Raw genomic sequence first — 25,917 nt, 5'->3', positions numbered from 1 at the left:
CCCTGTGTATAAAATTAAAGGTAGTCATGGCATATGCTAGCTTAGTTTTTAAAAAACCACTTTCACACCAATCAGATACATGCACCTGAATCATCCCCCTGAACCTTTGCAATTATCAAGGGTAATGTCATCTTTCACTTGCTCTCGGCTTCTCCAGTGCGCATAACTACAGCTAATCCACGATTTTAACATGCAACTTTGTTTTAAAAAAACAGGAAAGGATGGACTTCCTAAAGATTACAGCAATGACTATTTACTTTATAGTATCCACTTAAGGCAGCCTGACAAAGCAGGAGGGACCCAAGTTGGCCTAAGCACTTCCCCAAGACTCAGTAACACTCCTACTGACACCTCCTAGTAATTATAAGGCTGCCCCAGTTGTGTATTTGCCCTTTGGGCCAAAATAATCATGTGGCTGGTGATGCCTGTTTTATGTCACAATGTTTGTAGCTCAGCACTGATGCACAATGATTCATAGATAGATATTAAGATCAGAAGGGACCATTATGATCATCTAGTCCGACCTCCTGCACAATGCAGGCCACAGAATCTCACCCACCCACTCCTGCGAGAAACCTCTCACCTATGTCTGAGCTATTGAAGTCCTCAAATCATGGTTTAAAGACTTCAAGAAGCAGAGAATCCTCCAGTAAGTGACCCGTGCCCCATGCTACAGAGGAAGGCGAAAAACCTCCAGGGCCTCTTCCAATCTGCCCTGGAGGAAAATTCCTTCCCGACCCCAAATATGGCGATCAGCTAAACCCTGAGCATATGGGCAAGATTCACCAGCCAGATACTACAGAAAAGAATTTTCTATAGTAACTCAGATCCCACCCCATCTAACATCCCATCACAGGCCATTGGGCCTATTTACCATGAATATTTAAAGATCAATTAATTACCAAAATCATGTTATCCCATCATAACATCTCCTCCATAAACTTATCGAGTTTAATCTTAAAGCCTGATATTACTGCATGAACTGTACTTCCACCCTGACACAAAACACAGATGCAATGTCCCGATGTGAGGATTCAATACCATGGCACTGGGAAGGTGAATCTTGATAAACCCAAGGTATATTGAGGACTCTGAGGGTACGTCTACACTGGAATAAAAGATCTGTGACACAGCCGTGGCTGGCCTGGGTCAGCTGACTTGGGCTCGTGTGGCTTAGGCTGTATAGATGTTTGGGCTTGGGCTGTCTACACAGCAATTTTACAGCCCCGCAGCCTAAGCCCTGCAAGCCCAAGTCAGGTGGCCCTGCAGCTGTTTGATTTCTGTGGAGACATATCATATTGCAAGCTAAGCTTAAGCAATGTGATACAGACCTGTGAAGTAAGGCTCAGCAAAGTTTGGGTCTGTTGGAAACTGTCCACAGAAGGCAGCTTTTACAAATACAAGGGACATTCTAACCAGGGCTATCAGATCCGTAGTCCTCAGGTGGTCTTCATTTAGGAGGGAGCTTGTAAATTTAGATTATTAAGTCAAAACAGACTATGGTTCAATTCTAATTTAATAAAAATCGGGCTCTGTCTTCACATAGTTGGGTGGATTTGGTACTGGCATGTAGCTGCCTATTTGGGAGGGAAAAGATGGTCATATGGCTAAAGCAAAGAAGTTGGAGTGAAGATACTGGGGCTCTGTTGCCAGCTCTTATGTCCTGCATATTCTTTGGTGAGTTACTTAGTCCAAAATTTTGTGAAGTGGCCACTGATTTTGAGTTCCTCAGTTTTGTGGCACCTAAAATTAACGGCCACTTTTGAAAAAATTTGGCCTTAATTTCTCTGTGCCTCAGTTTCATCACCTGTAAAATAGAAGTAATAATAATATTAGTTCTCTACTTCACAAAGGTGTTGTGTGGTTTAATTCATCTGTGTTTGCAAAATTCTTTGAGATTCTTGGACAGAAATGGCTATAGAAATGCAACATATTATGATAACAATCATCATACTCAAGGCACATCCCAAAGGAGCGTATCAATCTCTAGCTAGGTCCATACGACAATCTGCCTGGATATTCAGTTTCTGTCCATCACTGGCAATCTTATTGTAGAACCAAAGCTACTGCAGACCACTTTTCATCTCCATTCCTTGGCAAATATGCTTTGAAATTCATGTCTTCCATCCTAATAATATGTCCAAACCAAGAAAGCCACCAAAATTGAACCAGTGCTGATGCTGGCGGTTGCTATGAATATCTTCATTACTGATCTTGTCCTCCCACTTAATATGAAGCAGCTGATGAAAATGGCGAGAATCAAAAACATCAGTCCACCTGTCTTCAGCCATTCCTCAGTCCTCACATTTCACTGCTGTACAACAGCGCTGGTATAACTGTAGTTTTATAGATCTGCAGTTTCATGGCAAAATAGAGGTCCCGATATTTCCACAGAGGCTGCTTAAGGGCCCAGAACATGGCAGTGTTGGCTGCTGCTATATAAACATCCGCATCTTTCAAACATCACAATCCCATGTATGATAGTGATAAAATAACAATATTCTTGGCCCTTGGCCAAGCTCCCATTAATTTCAGGGCTTTGCAGTGGGTCATTTACCCTTGTCGGAAAGAAACTGATGTCAACGTAAGGTGCAGAGTAGTTTGTGTAAGTGCATGTTTTTATTCATGCTAGGTACATTAGTCCAGTTACTCTTAAACAAAGATATGCCCAGCCACACACATGTAACTCCAGAAGATACAGCTCAGCCATTTTGAGCCACTGCCAGGAACAGCTGCCTTCATCATCTCCTCCCAAGTCTATAACTGTCCTCCCTACTGCCATGGAGTCTTACCCTCCTAGCTGTCCTATCATCCTCCAGTCAGGACACAGAAAAGCAGCGGCAGATACATCTTCAACAGATTCATTAGGCTGTCCTCCACTGAACTATTATTGCGTCACAGATTCATAATAATATGGAATGAAGTTTGGGGGATGCAATGGGTTAATGGACTGGCTTTCAGACCAGCGATCAAATGCACCATGGATCGCAAATGAAATTATTTTGGTGAGTGACAGAATCCCTGACAGGTATTTCTACACATCATAAAACCACTGCAGAGCTGGCAGTCTCGGTTTAGCAGAGATCCAAGTCAGGGACGAAGAGCAGGAACAGACTTCGGGCTGGAGTCCAGGACTGGACTAGCATAGCAAATTGCAGATTGGAACTGAGGTGCTTAGTCAGAGCAGTGTAAGGGCCCGAGACGGGAGATGTAGGATGTGTATCAGTGCTTGTGAGGACTGAAAACATCAATTACCGCTTGCAGCAGACAGAGCATAAAAACAGTTTACATTTGACCGTGGATATTTGGTTCAACCAGCCATTCAGCTAAGTCACTCAGGGCTAAGTCACTACCGATTAAGTCGATGTAATTGATTAAGTTGATGCAAAAACAACACCCCCGTCAAGAGACATAAGTTACATCGACTTAAAGTGCTGTCCACACTGCGCTATGTTGGCAGGAGACGCTCTCCTGCTGACATTGCTTCCACCTCTCACGGAGGTGGAGTAATTATGTCAGTGGGAGTGCGCTCTCCCATTGGCATAGCGCGTCTTCAGTGGCACAACTGAACTGGTGCAGGTGCGCCGATGTAGCGCGGTAGTGCAGACTTGCGCATAGTAATGGACGTGTTCGTTTGAAGGCATGCTCTGCTGCTGAGTCCCAGCAGCTACCTATGGAACGTCCACCTGAAAAAGCACATCAGGATGGAGCAAATGTGTCAGGGCGCCGTCTAGGTAGGTATATGGCTCCCATCACCATAGGATCTGAATTTCTCACGATCTTCAACGGATTTAAACGGATCTCACAACATCCTTGTAAGGTAGGGAAGTACCATCCCCGTTTTACAGATGGGGAACTGAGGCACCAGGTAGATAAAATGACTTGCCCATAGTTACCTAGGAAGTCAGCAACCAAGGTAGGAATTGAACCCAGGTCTGTTGCGCCCCAGTTCGGTGTCCTGGGTGCTACGCCACCCTTCCCACTCTGTTGGAACAGAATATTTCCTGGGTGGGACATGGCATTTTCAGGTGCATTGAGAGAACAGAGTAACATTTTTCTATCTTAGTTATACGGATTGCCTCACCGTTTTTATTCCTGTATGGCAACTTTACCAGTGACAGGTGCCAACACTCCTATCTATGGATACTGAGGAGGCAAGCCTGGAATACAATCTCCCCAATCACACCGTCTGACAACACTCATCCCTTCAAAAGAGAGAGGGGCCTCAGTACTGCAACCTGCATACCAACGTATCTTCTTCTGCATGCTGCCATCATGCACCTCAAATGCGTCACAGTCCCCATATCTCCCCCAGATTGGAAGGGAATCTTACAGGATTCTTAAAGGATCCCCCTTGCTGGAGTCTATTGGAATCCTCCCAGAAACTGGGAGGAGAGGAGGGGAGAAGGATACAAAAATCCCTTGAATGCCAATCAGATGTGTGGAAGCATCCACTAACCCTGTGGAAGGTGTAAAAAAATCCAATTAACAGTGGAACAAACTGGCAATATCATACTCGTGGAAGGCTGGGCTACCTAAATAAATGATGCTTGTGGAACTGGGTCATTTTTGGAAGTAGGGTACATGGATAAAGCTGGGGGAGAGGAAGCTGGGTTAACCTGACCATTCAACAGCTGCACTGCAACAGCCAAGAGAGTATAGGCTTCTGGCATCGCCACTCTGAATTCTTTCCAGTGTATGGCAGCTGTATATCTGTGGTTTTATCTTGGCCACATGGGATCCTCAGGCCAGCCAGAACACATAGAAAATTCATTTCCATGCTGCCAATCACAAAGCAACTTCAACTGGTTGAAAGAGAAAAACTCAAATTTAATCAAAAATCTATTTCTCTTTCCACAGAGTCATGAATATTTCCTTGGCTCTTATCACTAATTATTCAATGTGTGTATGTCTAAGCAACTTTCTCTGCTTCTTCCCCCTAGGCCATTTTCCTCATCTTTCAGCTACATCTCTATGCAGTCAAGCCACAATCTGTTTTTGATAACAAATAATATCACTAAGCAAGATCAAGAAGCAGCTTTTGCCAGAGGGCTCTGCTGTGAAGAAGCGCCAGTGAATTGTTTATTTGACAGGTGAAACTGACTTCCCTGGGCCACGGCCTGCCCACAGGAGCAATGATTCTCTGAATGGTCATTCTGTAGGCTATGACCTCTGGGGGAAGCAGTGATTCTCCAAGTGACCATTCTTCAGGCCTCAACAACTGGAAGGAGTATGTTCTCAGTGCATGGGACACTCACTCTGTCTCTGTTGTCCTCATGCTCTGAGTTCCCCAGTTAAAGAGGGCAGGTGTGGCTGCATTTTTCTCCTCCTGCCACTAGCTGTTGTTTCTGCTACTGCTGGGGCTGCCATACGCTGCCTCTCCTCCTCCTCTGCTGCTCTTCATTGGTTCCCAGTTGGCTTTCAGAGGCAGAAAGTCAGATAGCAGCACTGACGGCCTCCCACACCTTCTCCTACAGGCTGGGTGCTAAGGGCTGAGAGAAAGGGGAGTGCCATAAGGGTGGGACAAGAGGAATGGGGAATTCTGCTGGAGAAAGATGAAGATGGAGAAATGCCACTGGAGGAAGGCAGGAGAGACAAAGTGGCGGAGATATACCGGAAAGGAGAACAACACAGTGACGGTCTGGCAGGGTCTCAGCTTAGGAGAGGGGCTATCTGATGATGGTGCTGTAACAACTCAGTAGTTGAGGTTGAGTCCTGTTTTACACTTAAAGCAAGCACTGAACCTGTTTGCTTTGTATGAAAAATACAGCATATCCTCCCCAGCCTTCCAGCACTTACTCTTCAAGCACGAAGGAAATCCATTAATTAGTTTATGAATTAAAACGTATTAAAAACTGGGTCCTCTAAGAACTCCAGCATCTGTGTCAGTCTTTACTCTATCCCAAATGATTTTAGTGAGAGACTAACATAGATGCTTCAACACAAAAAGCCCACGGAGTTAAAATTAATTGAAATCTTGTACATAGGAATTAAGTTGTAATTAAGCTAAGTTATTAACAATTGTGCCTAATTATATATAGGCTACAGGCAGGCTCAGGTCAACCACCCAAGTAACTCTTAAGACAGGGGTTTTCAAACTGGGGGTCGGAAGGTTATTACATGGGGGGGGTCACGAGCTGTCAGCTTCCACCCTAAGCCCCGCTTTGCCTCCAGCATTTATAATGGTGTTAAATATATTAAACAGTGTGAGAACCCCTGTCTTAAGTAGAGCCATTGACACCAGAGATAACTCAGCCAATCTCCACATTTCCTGTACAGCTAATTTGCATGCAATAACTCTATTGGCTCACATAAGTCAGTGGCATAAAGGATATTAGACGTGTCAAGAGTTCTCACTGGTGGATTATTTGATCCGGTGGTCACTGCTCTTTAAAAGTTCAACAGCCACATGCTAGCTTTTTTCATGTATAGATTCACAGATTCTAAGGCCAGAAGGGGCCATTGTGATCATCTACTCAGAGCTCCTGAATAACACAGGCCATAGAACTTCCCCCAAATAATTTCTAGAGCAGATCTTTTAGAAAAACATCCAATCTTCATTTAAAAATAGCTAGTGATGGAGAATCCACCACACCCCTCGGTAAGCTGTTCAATGGTTAATTACCCTCACTGGTAAAACTTTGCACCTTATTGTCAATCTGAATTTGTCTAGCTTTAAATTCCAGCCATTGGATGGTATTATACCTTTCTCTGATAGTCTGAAGAATATTTGTTCCCCCTCTGGATACTTACACACAGTAATCAAGTAACCCTTAAACTTCTCTTTGTTAAACTTCTCTTTCCACATCAATAGCTTCCCATGACACTGTTGCCTTGGCTCCACTGCCAATGAAGGCAGCACTAGTGGGGGAACAGAAGCAAGAGCACAGAAGAAGCCCTTCAAGTGCAGAGACACTGGGACTCAGGGGCTTGGCTTTCCCAACCCTCCTGTCCCTTAGCACCAGTCTCACACTAGACCAATGCTCCAAATCAGGGATGGGCAACTTTAAGGCAGCAGAGGGCCACATATCCCACTAAAACCCTTTGGCAGGCTGGGGTTAGTGGGGGCAGGGGTGTGTGTGTGTGAGTTTGGAGAGTGAGCCCACCTCGCTCTTGCCTGCAGTGGTGGCTCCTCGAACATGGGGCTGGGCCTGGCTCCCTCCTCCAGCCCGCTGGCTCTCGCCACAGTGCCACGTGATGTGCACATCTGTGTGCAAGTGTGGCCCTTTCTCCTGATTCCCTGTCCTCTCTCTGACCCTGGTGGTGCCAGATTGCCCATCCTGAGCTGGGCTGTGGCGGGCCAAATAAAATGATCTGGTGGGCCGGATGTGGCCCCTGGAGCACCAGCTGCCCATCCCTGCTCTAAATGAACACATCAGTGAGTTTGTCTTTACTGCAGCATTAACTGCAGTGATCACTACTCAGGTCTGAGCAACTGGGTTAGCCACTACAATGCCACACTTGAGTTACTAGGCCCACTCACCCAAATGTGTCACTAGCACATCCCAGGGTTCTTTGCACTGTAATAAGCTGAGCCACTCTGACTCTTTTCCATTGAATTGCAGGAGAACTTGTCTGTCCTTCTGGGCACCTGGGGGGAAGTGTGGGAAGGCAGTGGAGGACAATCAGCACTTACGTGGTTTAGCCTGCATCCCTACTGCAAAGTGGGTAAGTTTCTAGCCCGAGTGCAAGCAGCACTTGAGCTTTAGTCTATACCCCAGGAGAGGCCAGCTAGTCCAGGTGTAAGGCACCATCACACTCAGGCCAGAGGACTGTGTGTGTCAACAGTAGCTGGGTTGGGGCAACACCTGAGTTAACTTTTCAGAGAAAACATGCCCATTTGCAATTTAAAGGCCATATATTAGTTGCTTTGCACTGTTCTTGTGATGCAAAGCAGTTGTAAACCAAGCTTAGTTAACCATTGAGCTCTGGATGCTTTTGTGCTTATCTGGTGCACTGGGCTATCTGTCTTAAAATAAATAACTAAAATTGACCAAAAAAAGGTTATGGTTGATACCATATATGTTCAAATCATTAGAAATATCACATAGTAGAATTCTCTTTGGGTTTCTCATATAGTATTCATGCATAAACATTTTAATAAACCAAGGAAATTCCCAGGCAAAAAACTATGTTAAGATGGAGTAAATGTTGAGAGAACATTTTAGTAATTCAAGGTAAAAAAAATTACAGAAATGTTATAATTATCCCAAAAGCGAGTATTGTAAACCTAGGAAATTCAGAATTAGAACTACTTACATTTTTTAAAATGTAGGAAATTACCACCAACGTTCCATCCGAACCCCAAACACTCCCCCTCCCCCCGCATTAAAAGGATAATAAGGCTGCAAAGTTAAGCATTAAAAAGTTAGGAAATGCCAGAATGAAGATTGCACAGGATGCACTGTGCTCTCAGGTTGTTCAGTGGGTGAGGCTGTTGTCTGTAGTACTTCTGCCTCACTTGTTGCTGAAGTTGGAAGGTGTGCAGGGAATGTGGGAATTGCAGGAAGAGAAAGGATGGATTTCTGGTTCAGGCAGCTGCATGCCACAAGGAGAAATGAATTCTATCCCTGCCTGTGCCACAGAGTTGCTATATAAAGCTGGGCAAGTCACTTAAACCAAACTTTAAACATGTGGGTACTGTGTGTTTCTCATTTTCTGGGTACCCAACTTGAGACACCTGGATGCTCAGAAATGCTAAGCACTCACAACTGCAACTGAGGTCAATGGAAGCTCTGCTTTGCACATATAGAGTGCTATAATGTACGAACTACTATGAAAAATCAGGCCCTAGGTGTCTCACATTGGACACTTAAAATTACTCAACAATTTTGGCTTTAATTTCTGTGCCTCAGTTCTCAATGTATAAAATGGGGATAATAATTCTCTCTCTCCTCACAGAGATGTTGTAAAGATAAATTCACTAATATTCAGAAAGAACTAAGCATCATAGAAAAGCCCATCAGGAAATTCATATATCTGTAATCAGAGCTAGGTTTGATTAATGTGCAGTAAATAAGGCCAGAGGCCAGACACTGAATGATGAGCATAAAACAAAATATTGAATAGCTGCTCAATCAGTGAGCACTGTCCAAATAAGCACTGAATAAGGCAGAGGGATCCAGTGGAAAAAATAATATGTGATCACATAATTAAAGATGGTATCATAATGCATACACATAAGGGGGCTGAATTAAGGTTGTATTGGCAACCTTAAATAGGGCATTTCCTAATTTTTGAGTCCTTGACTTTGCAACCTTAAACATTCTTTTAACACAGCTTTTTAGGATGTATTATAAGGAGGACTGTTGGCTGATACTTCCCATTATATAACCCTTTTTTCAATTGGTTGTCACTCTGCCAAACATACACTGTTGATGTTTAGTTTGTGCTGACTGCTTTGGGAAAATTTCAGCCCCAAAAGTTCAGCTGTTTCCAAGAACAAGGGTGGTGAAAAATACATTGTTTTGCCCATGTTAAAAATTTCTGACAACCTTTTCTATGAGAAGCTCTAGCACTCCCATGGCTTGGAACAGGGACTGGAATGGGGCATGGCCTTTACATCATGGATGTGCCTTTTGCTTTCTCCAGGAAAATCTGTCCAAATATAGCAAAGTTATAAGCCTTTGAAAAACTGCTCTTTGCATATGCTCAATAGAGTTCCCATGTGATGCCAGGCAAATCATTTAAACCAAACTTTCCACAGACGGTCAATCATTGTGCGTTCCTCATTTTCTCAGTGCCTAACTTGAGATCTTGTGGTCTGATTTGCAGAAAGTGATAAGCTGAAACTGAAGTCTTTGGAGCTCTGCTTTGAACATATAAAGTGATATATAATGCTAGCTACTCTGAAAAAATAAGGTCCTCACTGTCTAAGATGGGGCACCCAAAGAAAGCAGGTACTTTTGACCTCAATCTCTTTGTGCCTCAATTCCCCATCTGTAAAATGGGGAAAATAATACTACCTAAGCTCACAGGGATGATGTGAAAATAAATTAATGTACGTTTGTGAAGCGCCCAGATATTATAGTGATGAATGCCATAGAAAAGACCACGAGAAAATCCATAATTCTGTCTTCAGAGATGGGTCTAAATAGTGCACAATAAAAATGGCAAGGGGCCACACACTGAACAATGAGAAGAAAAAAAATAATTCCACACTTGCTCATCAATTGAATAAGATCCTTTCTGTGCATTGAATTAGGCAGGGGGCCCTGTGTAAAAAACAGCAGTAATTAAGAACTGAATTTTATGCATAATAGAATGGGGCTGAGTTAAGGCTGCACAGGCAACCTTAATCCCGGCATTTCCTAACCTCTGAGTGCTTGACTTTACAACCTTCATAATGTTATTTTAACAAAGCTTGTGTGTATGTAATATATATATTTATACAGAGAAAGGGTGTGCAGGACATGGGACAGCTTCATCAGAACGAGGACTGGCTCCTGAAAATCAGGAATGGTGGCAACACTAGATTCCTGTCTTGAACTACTGCCTTGCAAGGGGTGTGGTCAGGCACCAAAGATAGGTATTGGGGAATCTGGAATTTCTGCTGTGGCCTTGTGCAATCAAGCACTACCTTGATTTCTGAAGATAAAGAGAACACACCCTGTGCCTAAACTCAGCTGATAATCATCCTTATTGAGCAGACATGCTTATTTGATAGATCCAGGGAGTCTGTGGGCCTGAAGGGGTACTGGGAAATGTCTCGAAGGAGTGCTGTGGAGAAGAGGCATTGGCTGAGCTGGGGTTTGAAGTGGCTGCTCTTTCTTCCTCCATTATAAAGTGACTGGTGCAAGACTTCTTTTCTCATTCTAAATAAAATGAGAGACAATCATCATCATCATCATTCTTACCACATCCATGTAGCTTTTTGGATTAGGGCAGGGAGTCCCCTTGGAGATAGTGAAGGAAGGGGACTGCTTCATACAGCCAGTTCATTGAGGACCCGTCAACAGGAGCATAAGTTTCTGTACTGACTGCTTCTTCAGGTGTTGGGGCAAGCCACATTTATGTGTCAGCTGCTTTACCTTAGCTACTGTTCATTTTGGGCACAGAGATTTGGAGCTAGTCAGCACAGAGACTAACTAACACTGCTGCTGAATTCTCAATCACCCAGCTGCCTGCAGCAATCCCTTTCCGTCAGGGACTGAGTTTTTCTAAGCTGGGATAAGAATTGGGAAGGGGGAGGGGAGATGATTTCCAGGCTTCTAAAACAGCACAAGAAACAACTGGAAATCAGGAAAGATGATTACGAACTCTCCACAGTCATACCTTGACAACGTCTCCTTTTATTCCTTCCATTTTTCAGACTGCCCCTCTAAGATCTTGAGATGGGTTAGGGTCCCAGAGAATCCCCCATCCTCCTCATACCTTTTCTGAGATTTCTGTAGAAATTATTATAATGTGTACTACGGTAGCACGTATAGACCCCAACCAAGATTGGGGCATCATTATTCAAGGCATGTTACATAACCACAGCAAGGGATAGTCCCTGCCCTGTAGAACTCACAAGCTAAGTAGATAAGACAGACAGGGGGTGAGAGACAGCAAGTAGTATCATCTCCTTTTATAGATGGGGAACCAGAGCATAAAGAGATTAAGTGACTTGCCCAAGGTCCCATAGGAAGTCTGTGGTAGAGCAAGGAATAGAACCCAGATCTTCTGAGTCTCAGTACAGTGCTTTAACCATAAACCAATCATTCCTCTGAGCTAGGGACAGACAAATGCATTGAGTTACATTTACCATTCTACAATATCACAACAAAGCACACAGTGAAGAAATGACTGAGAGGGATGAGAGAGCTTCCCAGTATTTAATTGCCTTGGTTTTCTTTGCCTGGAAGGGTAAAGACCAGGAAGAGATGAAGAAATGTGAACTAATAAAAGCTGCATCCCACAAGTCCCCAGCTCCACCAGCTGTCTGCTGTCTGCTCATAGGCCTTCCCAGCTCTCGGAGGAATGCAAAGATTTGCTGTGTTACTTCTGCACTTGAGGGACTGTTTCTCCAGAAGAACACTTGCCTTGTTGTACAATTTCTGCAGCAAGTTGTGTTGCCAGTGTCACTACCATCCCTGCAGACCCTAAGCATTGTTCCTCCTTGTCTCAGGGGTCTAGGGACACGTGTCAGTTATTCCTTTGCATTGTGCATGAGGATTTGAGATACAAGTTTCTAGTAATGCGGATTTATTACAACCAAAGCCTAACACATAGTCAGTTAGTGACAAATTATGTCAATGAAACAGCTAGTCCACCTCCCCACTCCTCTTCCATGTCCTCCGACACACATTAACACAATCAGAATGCACTTTTATCATTTCCTTCAGGGACATTTTTATCTGTAGCCATCAGTGCTACAGAAAACAATCTGTGCTGATCCAATGAGTAATTCCCATCAAACAGTAAAACTGAGACATGGAATATTAAATAGCAGCAGCTACATGAAGGTAACATTCAGAGCCGTGTAATGTTGCCTCTGATGCCAATCAGAGCTTGTTGACCTGAAATGCATCCAAATTATATGTCATACTAGGAAGCTTAACCTGCATCGAATAAGGGTCTGTGACTGCACACTCAAATCCTTATGCCACATCATTAGAAAGTTAGCTTCACCACATTGATGAATGCCATCTGATCCTCATGCTTCTACTGACTGAAGTACCTGGAGACTCTTTGTGTGAGAATGTTACAGTTTCATGCCATTATCCATGTTCACAGCACAGACAACCCCCCCACCCCTGCAAATTATCTGCATCTGGATGCCTGAAGAAGCCACTCGTTAAAGCGCAATAACTCAGCCACAATTCAGCCATTTTTTGTATTTTCGCAATGGCCGAAAACACCAGACACACACTGTGGAGCAAGTGAAGGTAAAACTGTTGCCTTGAAAAGCTCTGATACTGGTTACTGAATTCTACAAGGGAACGGCAGCCAGAAATCTACTGCCTTTCTTTGTGAATATGTGGCATGCCATTATATATTCCTTCCTCTCTCCTTTCTTTCATCCCCAACCCAGACACATCACAAGGCACCAGTATCAGCCATGCTGGGCCCCATGCCAGGAGAATTAATGAAGTGGTGTAATAGCTCACATGGAGGCCCAGTGATTGGCGCCGTTCTTAAAATGCATCTGCAAGGCAGGGGATCACAGGGTTGCTGTGTTCTGTTTATTACAGGCATGTCTCTTTCGTTCCCTTGATTTCTTTATTAGTGCATTTTAAGGCAGCAACATGGGGTTTGCTCTGGGAGGCACTGAGGTTTGAATTCCAGCACTGCTGATGGAAGGGAGGTCTCCCTTCAAGACTAGGCCTGGCTGACAGTGCCATCCGCTAACAAGCGCTGGATCCTTGCTGAGTGGTTCCCTAGGAATTTGAAAAATCCTGGAAGGCAAGGTAAGATTGTTTGTTTGGGTGAGGAAAGAAAGGTTCCTTAGAAGTACATAGAGGTGTTGCAGTCACTGAGGTGAGAATTTCATTTCTTACCTGAGAACGTAAGTTTGAAAGCAGCAGTTAGCAATAACATGACGCTCCACAGTTATTCACCTTTCATCTATGTAGGTATGAGTTCAAATCCTGACTTGGGGTACAAGTGTAAAGGAACTGGTGGATCTCAATCAATTAATCAACAGGTATTTGTCCACATCACAAACATCACACAATTATTCACTCCTGGCATCCTTTGCCCAGGAGAGGTTCAGGACTGGAGAAACAAGGGTAGAATGAATCAGGATTGAAATGCAGTGGCAGCATTGTGTGTCGACCCAAGACTGGAACGGAAAAGGTGCTGAATGTCCAGATTGAGGTGCACAGACACAGTTGCGAGGGGGCTGCAAACTGGAATAGCTGGGGCTGCTGCACATCCAGGCTGGCATAGCTGTGAGGGAATGTTAGATTGGAAGATCAGGGACTATTACAGGTCAGGATTGATGTCAAGCTGTGTGGGACCCTCAACACTGCAACTGCACAAGTGCTGAAGGCGAGGAGTGAACAGAGCTGTGTGGGAGGAAGATCATGAACCAGATTCCACTATCCAAAGCTGGAAACACTGAGCTCATTGTGATGAGAACCAAATTCATACCAAAATACGAAACTTGTGTTGAGTTAAAGCCCCATATATGGACAATGCAGCTTGTAGCCCCTTCATGCTGTTGTTCAGTCTACCACTTGTTTGATGTGAACTCTCTTCAATTGGAAGTGGCAGCTCATAAGTGACCTTTCATTGGACGGCAAGTGGTCAGGAAAGCAATTCCCTAGTATTACCAGTAGGTGGTGCTAGTGTACAGCAGGTTCCACAAGTGGTGAGCTGGGGTAATCTACAGTTGAGTCACTACAAACACTACCATTTAGAGAAGCCTGAAAAATGGAGGATCTCATCCTTATGTGTTTCAGTGATTTAAGAAGAGTATTTAGGGAACCTGGTATTCAGTTTCTATTTTTAATAATTTTTAGTGTTTATTTTTGGCTGCTTTAGTGTCTTGGAACTTCCTAGAAAGGCTGTCATATTGAATGGTATGCATTTGATCAGCAATCAGCTGTTCCACTGACAATTAAACCAATGCAAAAGATTTTTAAAACCTTCTGCCTCATTTATTGTTTGTATCCTACATTCCCACCCTATGTGTAACCATGCAAAACCCAACTGCCTTCCACTCTGGTGCTGTTTGTGACCAAGCAGTCAAACTGTGAGGAGGATGAAGAAAAAGTGATGAGACTGGGATGTACAGCAGACAGTCTGAGCAGGACACAAAATCCTTTACAAATCACTTCAATTTTTTTCTCCCCAGGTATTTTTTTTTAAATCCACTCTTGAAAAATGATCACTATTGTTTTATCAATTTTCAGTTCCCCAAGAATATGATATGGCCAGTGAAAGAAGAGACAGACCAACATTTTCAGGAGTGATGTGGATTTTGAGTGTTTCAGTTTTTGGGTCCACCTCAGAGACACCTTAAAGGCAGAGCTTTGGAGCTGTGCTTCGGCTCCGCTCCAGCTCCAGGCAAGAACCTGCAGCTCCACTGCTCCGGAGCTGCTCTGCGGGCTCCGCTCCAGAGCCCTGCTTAAAGGAGCCTGATTTTCAGAAAATATTGAGCACTCACCCTCTGAAAACCAGGCCCCTTTAATGCATTCCAAGTTGGGCCTCCAAAAATTGAGGCACTCTAAATCATTAGTCAGTTTTGAGAATATTGGTCTAGTTAACATATCTTATATATAGCTTATGGATTTTCTACTATACTGAGGAAATTCAAGCTTGATGTAAGCGACCACAACTGAAATACTGCACAGCATATACATCTATAATCTCCCCCATACACACGCACGCACACACGCTTGTGTGCACACACCCCACTCTGTCCTACAAATAAGTGTTAGCTCAAAGCTAGATGTGTCCGACTAGGTCTCTACTTGGGGAGAGAGAGTGAGTGGCTGTTCCAAGAGGTCTCTGCCAATCTCTGATTTCTATTATACAGTCTGAGCCACTCACCCACAGCTGGTTTCTAACAAGCTGTCCCCGACCTGCAGTGATGCCATCCCAAAGTCTGCTATCCGGATGTTGTTCTTTTCATCCAGCAGTAGGTTTTCTGGTTTTAAATCCCTGTGGCTGTGGAGAAAGGATTGGAACATGGGTTAGAAAAATTCAGGGCAGCTCCCCAGGATCTGCTTATTTCACTTCACACAAGTTCACTTTTCTCCTCTTGGGGCAGAAGAATACATAGCGTCTGAGATGCAGTCTTTGGGATGCGGCAACCATTAACCAACCATTACTGACCCTTTGAGGGCCTGAACCTGCATTGCCCTAAGATGTGCAGAACATCTTTCTGCTCCCATTGAAAACAACAGAAATGCAGGATACTCAGTAGGAGTGGGATCTCAGATGGCATTTAAGGCTGGGATATCAGACACCAATCCATGAGGCAGGAAACAGCAGTATCAACATGTTCTGTGAATGGCAGAAAATTCAGTGACTGATTTTCAGGAAAAGAAAGGCCACTGTATGTATTGCCTCCTCCACCCCATAGAGCCTCATTTTAGTAGTTGCTTGCCTCGGCATGTGGCTGTGGGTAATTAGTTGGCAAGCGGAAGTCCCTTGAGTCCAGAAATCCACAAAACACTGGCTCCCAACACTTTTGAAAGCCTCTTTCCCATCTAACATTGACTGCCTTCCTACTTAGAAATAGGGGATGGACAAGGCGGTGGTGACCCTTGAACACTGGGTCATGATCCCCAGGTTGGGAACTCCTGCCATGGATAAAGGGTATAAATACCTGTCCCTCCTCTTCTCCTTTTCTCTCTTACCCATGCCAGAGGCAGTCATGGACCCATCACCTCCCTTTCATGTTAGCTAGCATAAGTACTTTTAAATAGCTCTTATATAGTGTAGTTCGTCAAAATTTGTGAGGTTTGTGTCTGTATTGTCATGTTTTAAAACTGTTTTGAGTCACCAAGATGGCAGATGCATCTTAACAACAACAACAACAACAACAAAAGGCAGCATTTATGAGGAGTTCCTGTTGCCCTTCCATGGTCTCTGCTTTGGGTGGTCAGAATGTGTGTCTTTTGGGTCTGGGTGACAAAAGGTCCAAACTTGAGAACTTAACTCTTCTTGCAGATAAGGGGGACCCTTTCAATACCCAGTCAGAAAATAAACCAGTTGGAGCCTGTCAGGCAGGGGTGCTGGAACAATTTTTATAGTGAGGATGCTGAGAGCCATTGAACCAACTGTAAACCCTGTATATAATGGAAACCACTTCAAGTCAGGGGGGTGCTGCAGCACGCCCCGCACTCCTAGTTCCAGCACCTATGCTGTCAGGGGGTGAAATGAGTCAGCATGAGATAAAAACCAATCACGGTCAGCAAAGGTTACATGTTTTTTGACAAGAACTACAATCAGAAACCAAACAATAAAAACCCCAGCTCGAGGGTCAACCCAGTCCTGTGACCCTTAGTGTGGAACTTAACCTTCTCAAAGACATTATCTTCCCTTTCCTCCCTGTATTAGACACTCAGATAGTCCTGCTCATGGGAACAAACACATGGGGAAGGGGAAGTTGAGCACTTCCTGTTAACCCCTTGTTTAAAGGAATAGGGCAGTGCCCCTAGACCCTATTGCAGAAACATAAAGTTATAATGTTTTGGAAATTACCCCCTTTGTGTTCCTGACCAGGAGTCTAGGGGACATCAATTAGCAACAGCTCCCGAACAATTCAGTTCAGGTTTTATGTAAAAGTCAGTGCTTGTTGCTGCAGTAGGTCACTTTGGGAGCATTAGGCAGCTCTGCTCAGACCTCCAGCAAAGTGGGAAACATTCAGTAAAACTGCTAGTTCTTTATCTTAACATCAAGCCTTGAGCCCACATTTTTAAAAGGGCCTAAAGGTTGACCTCCAGTTTTGTACACATAATTAACATGCTGCCATTTAGGTGCCTTACTGCAGGGGCAAATGGGTAATTAGATGCCTGAGTGGTAGCATTTATATCTGTAAATAATTGTATCTGATGAACTGGAGGGCACTCGGTAAATCAAGCCCTTTGTGTATTAATCAAAGTCTCCTGGTGACCTGGGACATATCCTTTGGTCTGACACCTTCAGCACACTCTAAAGTTCGTGAATGACCAGTGAAAGCCCAGAAAAGAACCTCTGAATGCTGCCATCACGGACAACAGTCCCTGACAGATACAAGCTGATCATACATGTGCCAGATCTGTACTGACCCTATGTGGGGAGGTTCCTGCCCTAACTGTTCAGCATAATGAAGGACACAGAGTAGAAGAGGCCAGGGTCCTGTAGTGGGCTATGGAAGCTGGATAATAATGAGATGGCAGTGCATTATTGGATTACTGTTCTCTAACTGGGATCCAGGATCAATTTCATCTTGCAACTGAGTGCTGGGAAGGTTTCATCCAACGGGGGAGATGGATTAAAGGTTTCCTGTATCAGCATTAGGGTATGGCGATGAGTGATAACAGTGCTTTGCAAAGTAAGTGGTGTTGATATAATGAAAGGTAACTGGAAACCTCTCAAAGCTCCAGGCAGACTATGTGTCCTTCTGCCTTTTGCAGTAGTTATCCTTGCATCAGTCTCAGAAACTGCTCTCACAAGACTGCTATTAAGGACTGCTTATATGTAGGGCTTGCAGAACTCCATTTTTCTTGTTTGGATAATTCTGACAGATAATATCAATGTCTATTTTTAAGCTTTTTTTAGATTTTTATTTAAATTTTCACAGTTGTGGGAATTATGGGAATATCAGAAAATTATGTAATAACAGCAGATGTTGAGATTCAAAAAGTAAAAATTTTATGAACCATTAAAGCACAAATTGTCAATATCACATGTCAAAACATAGGAAGTAAGTATCCTTAAATCAACAGATCAGACCTTTTTTTTACTATTCATTCCCTAGTCCAGGGGTCCTAAACCTTTCCAGACTACTGTACCCCTTTCAGGAGTCTGATTTATCTTGTGTACCCCAAGTTACACCTCACTTAAAAACTTCTTGCTTACAAAATCAGACATAAAAATACAAAGTGTCACAGCACACTATTACTGAAAAATTGCTGACTTTCTCATTTTTTCCATATAATTATAAAATAAATCAATTGGAATATAAATATTGTACTTACATTTCAGTGTAAAGTATATAGATCAGTGTAAACCAGTCATTGTCTGTATGAAATTTTAGTTTGTACTGACTTCACTTGTGTTTTTTATGTAGCCTGTTGTAAAATTTAGGCAAATATCTAGATGAGTTGATGTACTCTCAGGAAGACCTCTGTGTACCCCCTGGTTGAGAACCACTGGCATAGTCCATTTGTCACAAGCCTAATTCAAAAGTCTATATCGTTGGATTGTCACTCTAAGAAGTTCTCAAGTTTTCTCACTTTGCTTACCTGCAAATTTCAGTTACCAATGATGAAAATATTTTTCTGTTGGTTTGCGTGTGTAAGGTGAAATTGATGTTTACTGACATTTACTGTTAAAAATCTAATCCTTCCAAGTCTAGTTATATGCACAGAGGTTGGGGGATGCTCCTTTTGTTAAATTCAGTCTATTATATTGCTCCTGAAGATGAAGGGCCAATAGCACTGGTAAGAATTAGGTGAGGGTCATTGTGTCCCCTAAATCCAAACTCCGTTATGCTTCCTAAATTCCAAACCCCTAGAACCTCTCCCTCGTAACTATGTGTCATTGCTCTGGGTTTCGTCATAGCTAGGTCAATATATTTCATTCCTGACCTGCAATAAACTCTGCTATTCCCGTCCTCTCTCTTCCACTTCAGGGGAAGCCATGCAGAAAGGGTGTCAGTGTTTCACAGGTCTGTTAGGTTTCACTATGTGAGTGGAATGATATATGAAAGAGCTCCTCCTGCTGTTTGGCCGGATATGAGCCACGTACGTCCAATGTATAGAACATGTGCTGCTTATATATACACTGTATGTGCTTAAATGCATGAATGCAGTGCTGGTGAAAGACCTGCAGGCTGAAATTCTGTGTTAATCCTAGATTTTTATTTTTTTAGGGGAAACTATTTGCAAAAATGCTTTCAAATATTTTTCCTGTTTTTTTTTAAAATTCAAATTTTAAATTACATTTAGAAATTTAATTTTAGGCCAGCTCTATAGTTAATCAAAAATGGGAAAAAAATGAAGTGAACATTTCCCCAGTTTCTCTGCTTTATTCACGTTTTTAAATGTTGACATTCAGAATTTCATCAACATTTCAAAGTTCAAAAAAATCGGACCAGCTCTAGTTCATTCCCAGGTGAGATGCACAATGGGTAGCATTCAGCCTTCTCCCACAACTCCCCACCAACACCTCTGAATCTGAACCGAAAGGATCTCTCTCTAAGGGGCGACGTTAATCCGTTATTTGTGCCTGTTCAGCCCTTGGCCTTCGGTGAAGATGCCAATGACGGACAAATGTGATGGTGATTTCTCTAGGAAGTGTATTGGTATCACCACATTACATTAGCCACTGGAGAGCTTCCATGTGGTTACAACTGTCGGTCCCAATGACTTAGGCCAGATATGAGCTGGTGACTTAAAAACGGAAGACTCAGGAGTGTTTCTTAAGCTCGGACTCATACCTATTATGAGTGGGCCCATGATAAACAGTGAAGGAAATTACAAGAAAATGATGTAGCAGAAGCAACTCATGCAAAAATTCTACCCTCTCCCCATGCCCCATATCTACCAGCTTTCCCATTTCTATCACTTTTCACAATGGGAAGGAAACACACAATGAACTCTGAAGTCAGACTCATCCCCAGCCCCCTGACAGTAAGATCTCTTCACCAAACCCTTGATAGCAGGGGAAGGTGAGGGGTGCCATTTCCTCTCCTGCCTTCCTCAGGTTAGAAGCAGTGGAAGGCTGGTGGGGTTATGGGAACGGTAGCATATTATCCACAACTTGGACTTTATTTTTTAAATGAGATCAAGCAGAAAAATTAGATGCCTCTGAAATAGCAAAAATAATAATAATGTGTCACTCATTTTCATTAGGGACATGCAGGGGGAAGGGGAAGAAAGAAAGCTACCATGTTCTGTCCCTTCCTACTCAGGCATGTGAGATCTACCAACTACGGTGGCTTTGCGGAATTTGCCTTGCAGTGGTAACCAATGCATTGCAATGGAGAATTCAGTCCCCTCTGCTGCAGCTGCCCTGATAAAGCCATAGCGGGATGGTCCACACCACAGCTGGCACTTCGGAAGCCATTGGCTGGGACTTCTGGATATGGGGTAGCATGAGTGAGTGTGAAAGGGGACCCCGACTGGCAACAAGATTGTCTCAAACAATCGCTTTTCCCCAGACGCCAGGCAAAATAACATCAAGGGAAATTATTGGCCCTGATTCTCTCCTGTGCCAAAATACACTCGGAAGTGGAGAGAGGGAGGCACTGTCAGGGAGCCATGCATTCACATGCCCCAGCCCTGGCCCTGACCTAAGTCAGTTGAGAATTATAGTTGGGGAGCTTTGCTCCCCTCTGTTCATTCCTCATCCAGTTACATTCTTTCCTTCCTGCAATATGCCCCTAAGTCAGAGTAGGGGTGATTGGCATAGGGGCTGGCTCTACCACCCTTATACGAGTTATTAGGGTTGTTTAGTAGAAGCCCCACTCAGGGATGAGGGTCCTACTGTGCTGAGCACTGTACACACATATAACAAACAGACAAGCCCTGCCCCAAGTGAGAACTCCCCTCTACCAGGGACAATTCTCAGCTATCCATATGATGTCCCTTTTATACTCCTCCGGCAGTGTTAAGGGGATAGAACGGAGGCTGAGAATCTGGACCACAATGGCAGGACTGGGACTGTTGCCACTGGAGATGGGACACCTACTCTGCATTTGCATTCCCCATCCTTGCTATCATCATCGGCTCCTCTAAATGCCCAGGTTAGAAATGAGAGGACATGTGGAACAGGGGGAGTCTGTTATAATTTGCCAAAGAACCCAGCAGCCTGGATGGCCTAACACATTAATATTCAGCAAGAACTCTCTTGTGCCAAAATGAAACAAAACCCCACCACATGTGATAATTACTTGGCGTTTAATGGAACATTGCCGAATAAATGAACTTAATTTGGTCCCCTTCCAGCTTATCTCTCTGACTCCATGTCTTACATGACCTGCTTCACCTCTTCGCTCTGCAGGTGAACTGAGGACTCGTTACCCTTTCATTGTTCCAGAGGTTGAAATGCCCTAGGGCATTTCTCCACATTGGCTGGAAAGAAGGATTAAAGAAAGCCGCCTCTTTGGTGAACAAGCAGGGAAAATTCCCCCCACAGAGTGCTGCATAGGCAGAGAAGGAAAATGAAAGAGAGAGCTGCAGCACGGCATGACAGAAAGCTTGGTATAGTCCCACCCAGGATGGCAATATGATGTCCTGAGCCCCTCAGCCAAGACAGTGGAGCAAGCAGCCAGCTGCTAGAGCTTGAACAAGGCAAGACTTTTGGAAGGAGGGAACATGGATGTGAAAAAGAGAGAGAGAGTCACTAACCAAGCGATCACAGGGAGAGTACACAGTGTCTGACAGTTTGCAAGGTGCTGCTGTAATACACACACACACACACACACACGCACAAAGACACATGGTACAAAAAAGGGTGCTAAAAAAATCCTGCAGAGTGAAAGAGGGATGGTGTGAGTGTCCCTGAATTCCAAGAGAGCTCTTGGGGAACCAGTGCACAATTCTAGTGGATAGAGAATAGCAGAAGGATCTGCATTTGCATACATGCTTCATAGCTCCCCAAGCACTGACCGTTCACACTTGCCCCCCAGTTACTGGCCACGCTCACTGATGCTCTCCAGGAGGATATCAATCCCTCCCTCACTCCGTTTGTGAGGTATCTGCTTTCTTACTCTCTGAAAACTAACTCATCTGTACTGCAGGCAGCCATAGCATATGGGTGACACTGGGTTTAATTTATCCCTCTTACTGTCACCGAGGGCAGACAGCAAATCCTGGAGGTAAAGACAGATTTGGAATATTGGGCCCAGTGGAGCTATGCCAGTTTACACTAGCTGATGAACTGGCCCATTATTGTAGAGTGATTTTGGAGCTGAAACATTCATATTGGTTTCTATGACAACCCTGTTTAGTTCCCAGATTTCTAACCCAAGATACCCTTTAATTGGAGAAATTGCAGGTCATTTCTAATACACAAAATCTTAGCCTCTTTGCAAATGCTTTTCCCACTGACCCCAAACACCCAATGAAGTTAGACCACAGAAGAACTGTCCAACAATATGGCTTTAAAAAGGGCCGAGTATGCTGTTGAGGCGATATGAATAATGTATTAAATACTAATTAATAATAATGAGAAACACCATTTTTTATTTACGTGAGCACCAAAAACCTTTTCATCTCATTTTCCATTGCTCTTGGAAATGTAATAATGACTCAACAGCTATTGTAAATTGGAGATTTGTATGTGTATGTTTCTCTACACAGAAAAATCTTTGGTTTATGTTAATTAAGCTTGCTCTGTTCTACTTTACTAACATTTTCAAGCTTTGTAAAATTAGTCGATACAGTTAAGGTCACAAATAAAAGGATAACTTTTTAATATATATTCATAGATTTTAAGGCCAGAACCGACCATTAAACCATCTAGTCTGACCTCACCCAGTTATGCCTGTAATAAGTAGATGTGCATGTCCTTCTTGCATTCAGGGCAGATTTTTCAAGAAGGAAACATGTTAAAAGTTGTTCTCTTTTCTTCAAAGAAGTAAAAGAAAGCATCTCTTCGAAGTCATAAGTATGCCTACATTTAACATGTCTCCTCCTTGTATTTATGCTGGACTGCAGTGAGGCAGATGACCCCCCCGCCCAGGCAAGGGTAAGGGAGCAATCGGCACCAACCTGCCGCACCTCTGTGGTATGTCAGGCCCAGATGTGAGCCCTTAAAAGGGAGAACTCAGTGCAGTAGTAGGGACATGCTGAAGCAAGCAAAGTAAGGGCTCAGAGCTCCCAGACTGGGGGCCCTGTGTCGCAGTAACTGACCTATGGCTTGTGAATGCCACCTACCCAAGTCCTCTGAGGAAGAGGACTACCAGGCTGGTTTTCTTTGCTGAAATCCCCCCTCCCCACCCTATGATTAAGCCCGAACCTTTTCTCACACTGAGGAGTGGGAACTAAGACTGTCTGCGAGGCCTGAGAGACTGCTGCCCTCTCCCTTGCACAAGAAAGTGGGTCGGGGAATTATTTTCCATTTGTGTGGGCTGCTTTATATCCCCCTAAAGGAGGTGGACTCACTAAAAGGCACAGATGATGGGTTGTACCCCATATCTCAGAACCAGACCACAGGGTTGTGGCTGCCAAAAGAATGACATAGGAGGTAAGCGAGGTGCCTGCTCTCACTCCAAGGCGGCAACTTTGAGGCGGTAACCCTCAACACGGAGTTAAGATTACATAGTAGTTTTTAAAGCCTTGTGTGCAGGGCCGGATTTCCAATTAGGCACAGCAGACACATGCTTAGCGGCACCTAAAAGTTAAAAGTGGTTAAAAGTTAAAAAGTTAATACATACAGCTCTCCTGTAAGCGGCTGGGCTCCTGGCACGGGTTGGTGGCTGCCCAGTGTGTGGGGCTGGAGCAGGGTGAGCATCTGAGTCAGCCCACCTGGGTGTGCTGTGAGCCGCAGCCGGGCAGGGAGGCTGCTGAAGGTGCTGGGAGCGTGCCAGCCCCTTCCTAATCTCGGCTGTCTCGCTACCTCCGCCCTGTGCTGAGGTGAGGCATGGCCAGCGCCCCATTCACTTGCACGGGCAGAGATGGAGCTGCTGCGCCGGGCTGCAGGAGGGACAGAAGACACCTGGGGACTGCTCGCTCTGGGGAGAGGTACAATCCCCCCTTGCGCCTTGCCTGGGGCAGGTGGGCTGTGCCTTGGCTCGGGATGGGAGCGCCCTGCATGGTGGAGGGTCTGGTGCCTTCCCAGGGAGGCTGTGTTATATTTCTTTCCGTTTAATTTTTTATGAAAAACACGAAGGTCAGCTGTAGGCAGGGGGGAACTGAAGATGCTATGCCTAGGGGCACGTAAGGTGTAAATCCAACCTTGCTTTTGTGTTGACAAAGAGTTGTACGAGGAAGGCAGTAATAGGTAAGAGCTGATCCATTTTATATTGCTGTCACTCAAGAAACGGAAGTGTGGTTGTTGACCTTAACTGTGTCTTTGTAGCTTTTCAGTCTGTGAGGAAAATGGTATTGAAGTAGAACAGAGAAACCTTAACTAACACTAAACAAAGGTTTTTTCTGTGTGAATTTCCCTAGTTTGTAAAGAAACTGTGCAAACTGGAGCTGCAATATGAAATGCAATTAATATAGGGCCTTACAAAGAATCATGATAATGTCGTGAACACAAAGGCTGCAGTGTGAGTTCGATGATGGAGAAATGTCGATATTAGATTACAAGTGGACACAGCAACTGAGCAAATCTGTTATTAGGGTGTAAAACATATAGGACACTACCAAGCAAAGAACATCATTATTAGTTGACATGGTGTTTTCAACTTGCCACTGCTGAAGTCAATGTCAACATTTAAGTAAATAAGATTGCTGGAATTTGACAGATTTGCTGGCATGTACACACATAGGCTGCTGCTGAGTAAAATACTGGCATCATATGGTTAATGCAGCACTTGGTGAATCTGCCGCCATGGACAGACAGATTGCTGCTGAGCAAACAATGTTGCCACATCATTCACACTACACTTTCAAATTGGCACAGCTCAAATCAATTATGAAACAAAATAATTTTTTCTGAGACATTCCAACACGGAAAAAATATAAATGTGGTATTTGTGTAAAGGGCAGCTATCCACATCCAAAGTTTAGTGTAGAATCTCCCTTTGCAAAAGGGTTCTGTAAAAGAGTGAGGCATTAGGGACTCAATTTAAAAATCCATCTGTTTTTATTTCCAAAATATATTTAAATATGTGACTCCTCTACAAGTCACAAAGTGCACAGAAAATTAAAAGCCTCCCTACAGTCTATTTTGTATGTGTGCAGCAGATATTCCCATTCTTTCGCCCATTAAGCACAATTCTCTGATGCAACATGAACAATGGTTTACCTACCAAATTACTATATATAGATGCATGCACACTATACCATAGTATATTCTCTTTTCATGTGTGTGTGTGTGTGTGTGTGTACGCGTGTATATAGAGTGAAAGCATATATACAATGCTCCACAGAGTGGTGCGGCATAAACGTTTTATCAGCATGAGTGTTAGAGATGTCTCCTTCCTTCACGAGCTCTGAGTAAGGCTGTGATTCTTTCACAGAGGTTGCGGAAGTCACGGATTCCGCGACCTCCATGACTTCTGCAGCAGCTGGTGCAGCTGATTTCAGGGCTGCCCGAGCCACTGGCCCTATGGCCAACCACACTGGCCACTCGTGGAGTGACCTGAGGGCAGCCGCACCGGCC

The 25,917-nt window shown here is 44.0% G+C and overlaps 1 protein-coding gene across 17 annotated transcripts in view; it reads right to left on the bottom strand.

The window, feature by feature from the left end:
- BRSK2 (BR serine/threonine kinase 2) overlaps positions 1-25,917 on the bottom strand; it is a 426,862-nt gene that overhangs the window by 81,366 nt on the left and 319,579 nt on the right. For all 17 annotated transcript variants that reach the window (XM_075129314.1, XM_075129315.1, XM_075129316.1 and 14 more), the window contains one exon: positions 15,481-15,597. In XM_075129314.1, coding sequence (XP_074985415.1) covers positions 15,481-15,597 — 117 coding nt within the window. The remainder of the gene's footprint in view (positions 1-15,480; positions 15,598-25,917) is intronic.

This window comes from Caretta caretta, chromosome 6, assembly GCF_965140235.1.
Source record: "Caretta caretta isolate rCarCar2 chromosome 6, rCarCar1.hap1, whole genome shotgun sequence".
In the NCBI taxonomy this organism is placed as follows: Eukaryota; Metazoa; Chordata; order Testudines; family Cheloniidae; genus Caretta; species Caretta caretta.
Note: the sequence above shows the minus strand (reverse complement) of the source record. Positions and strands in the feature narration are given on the sequence as shown.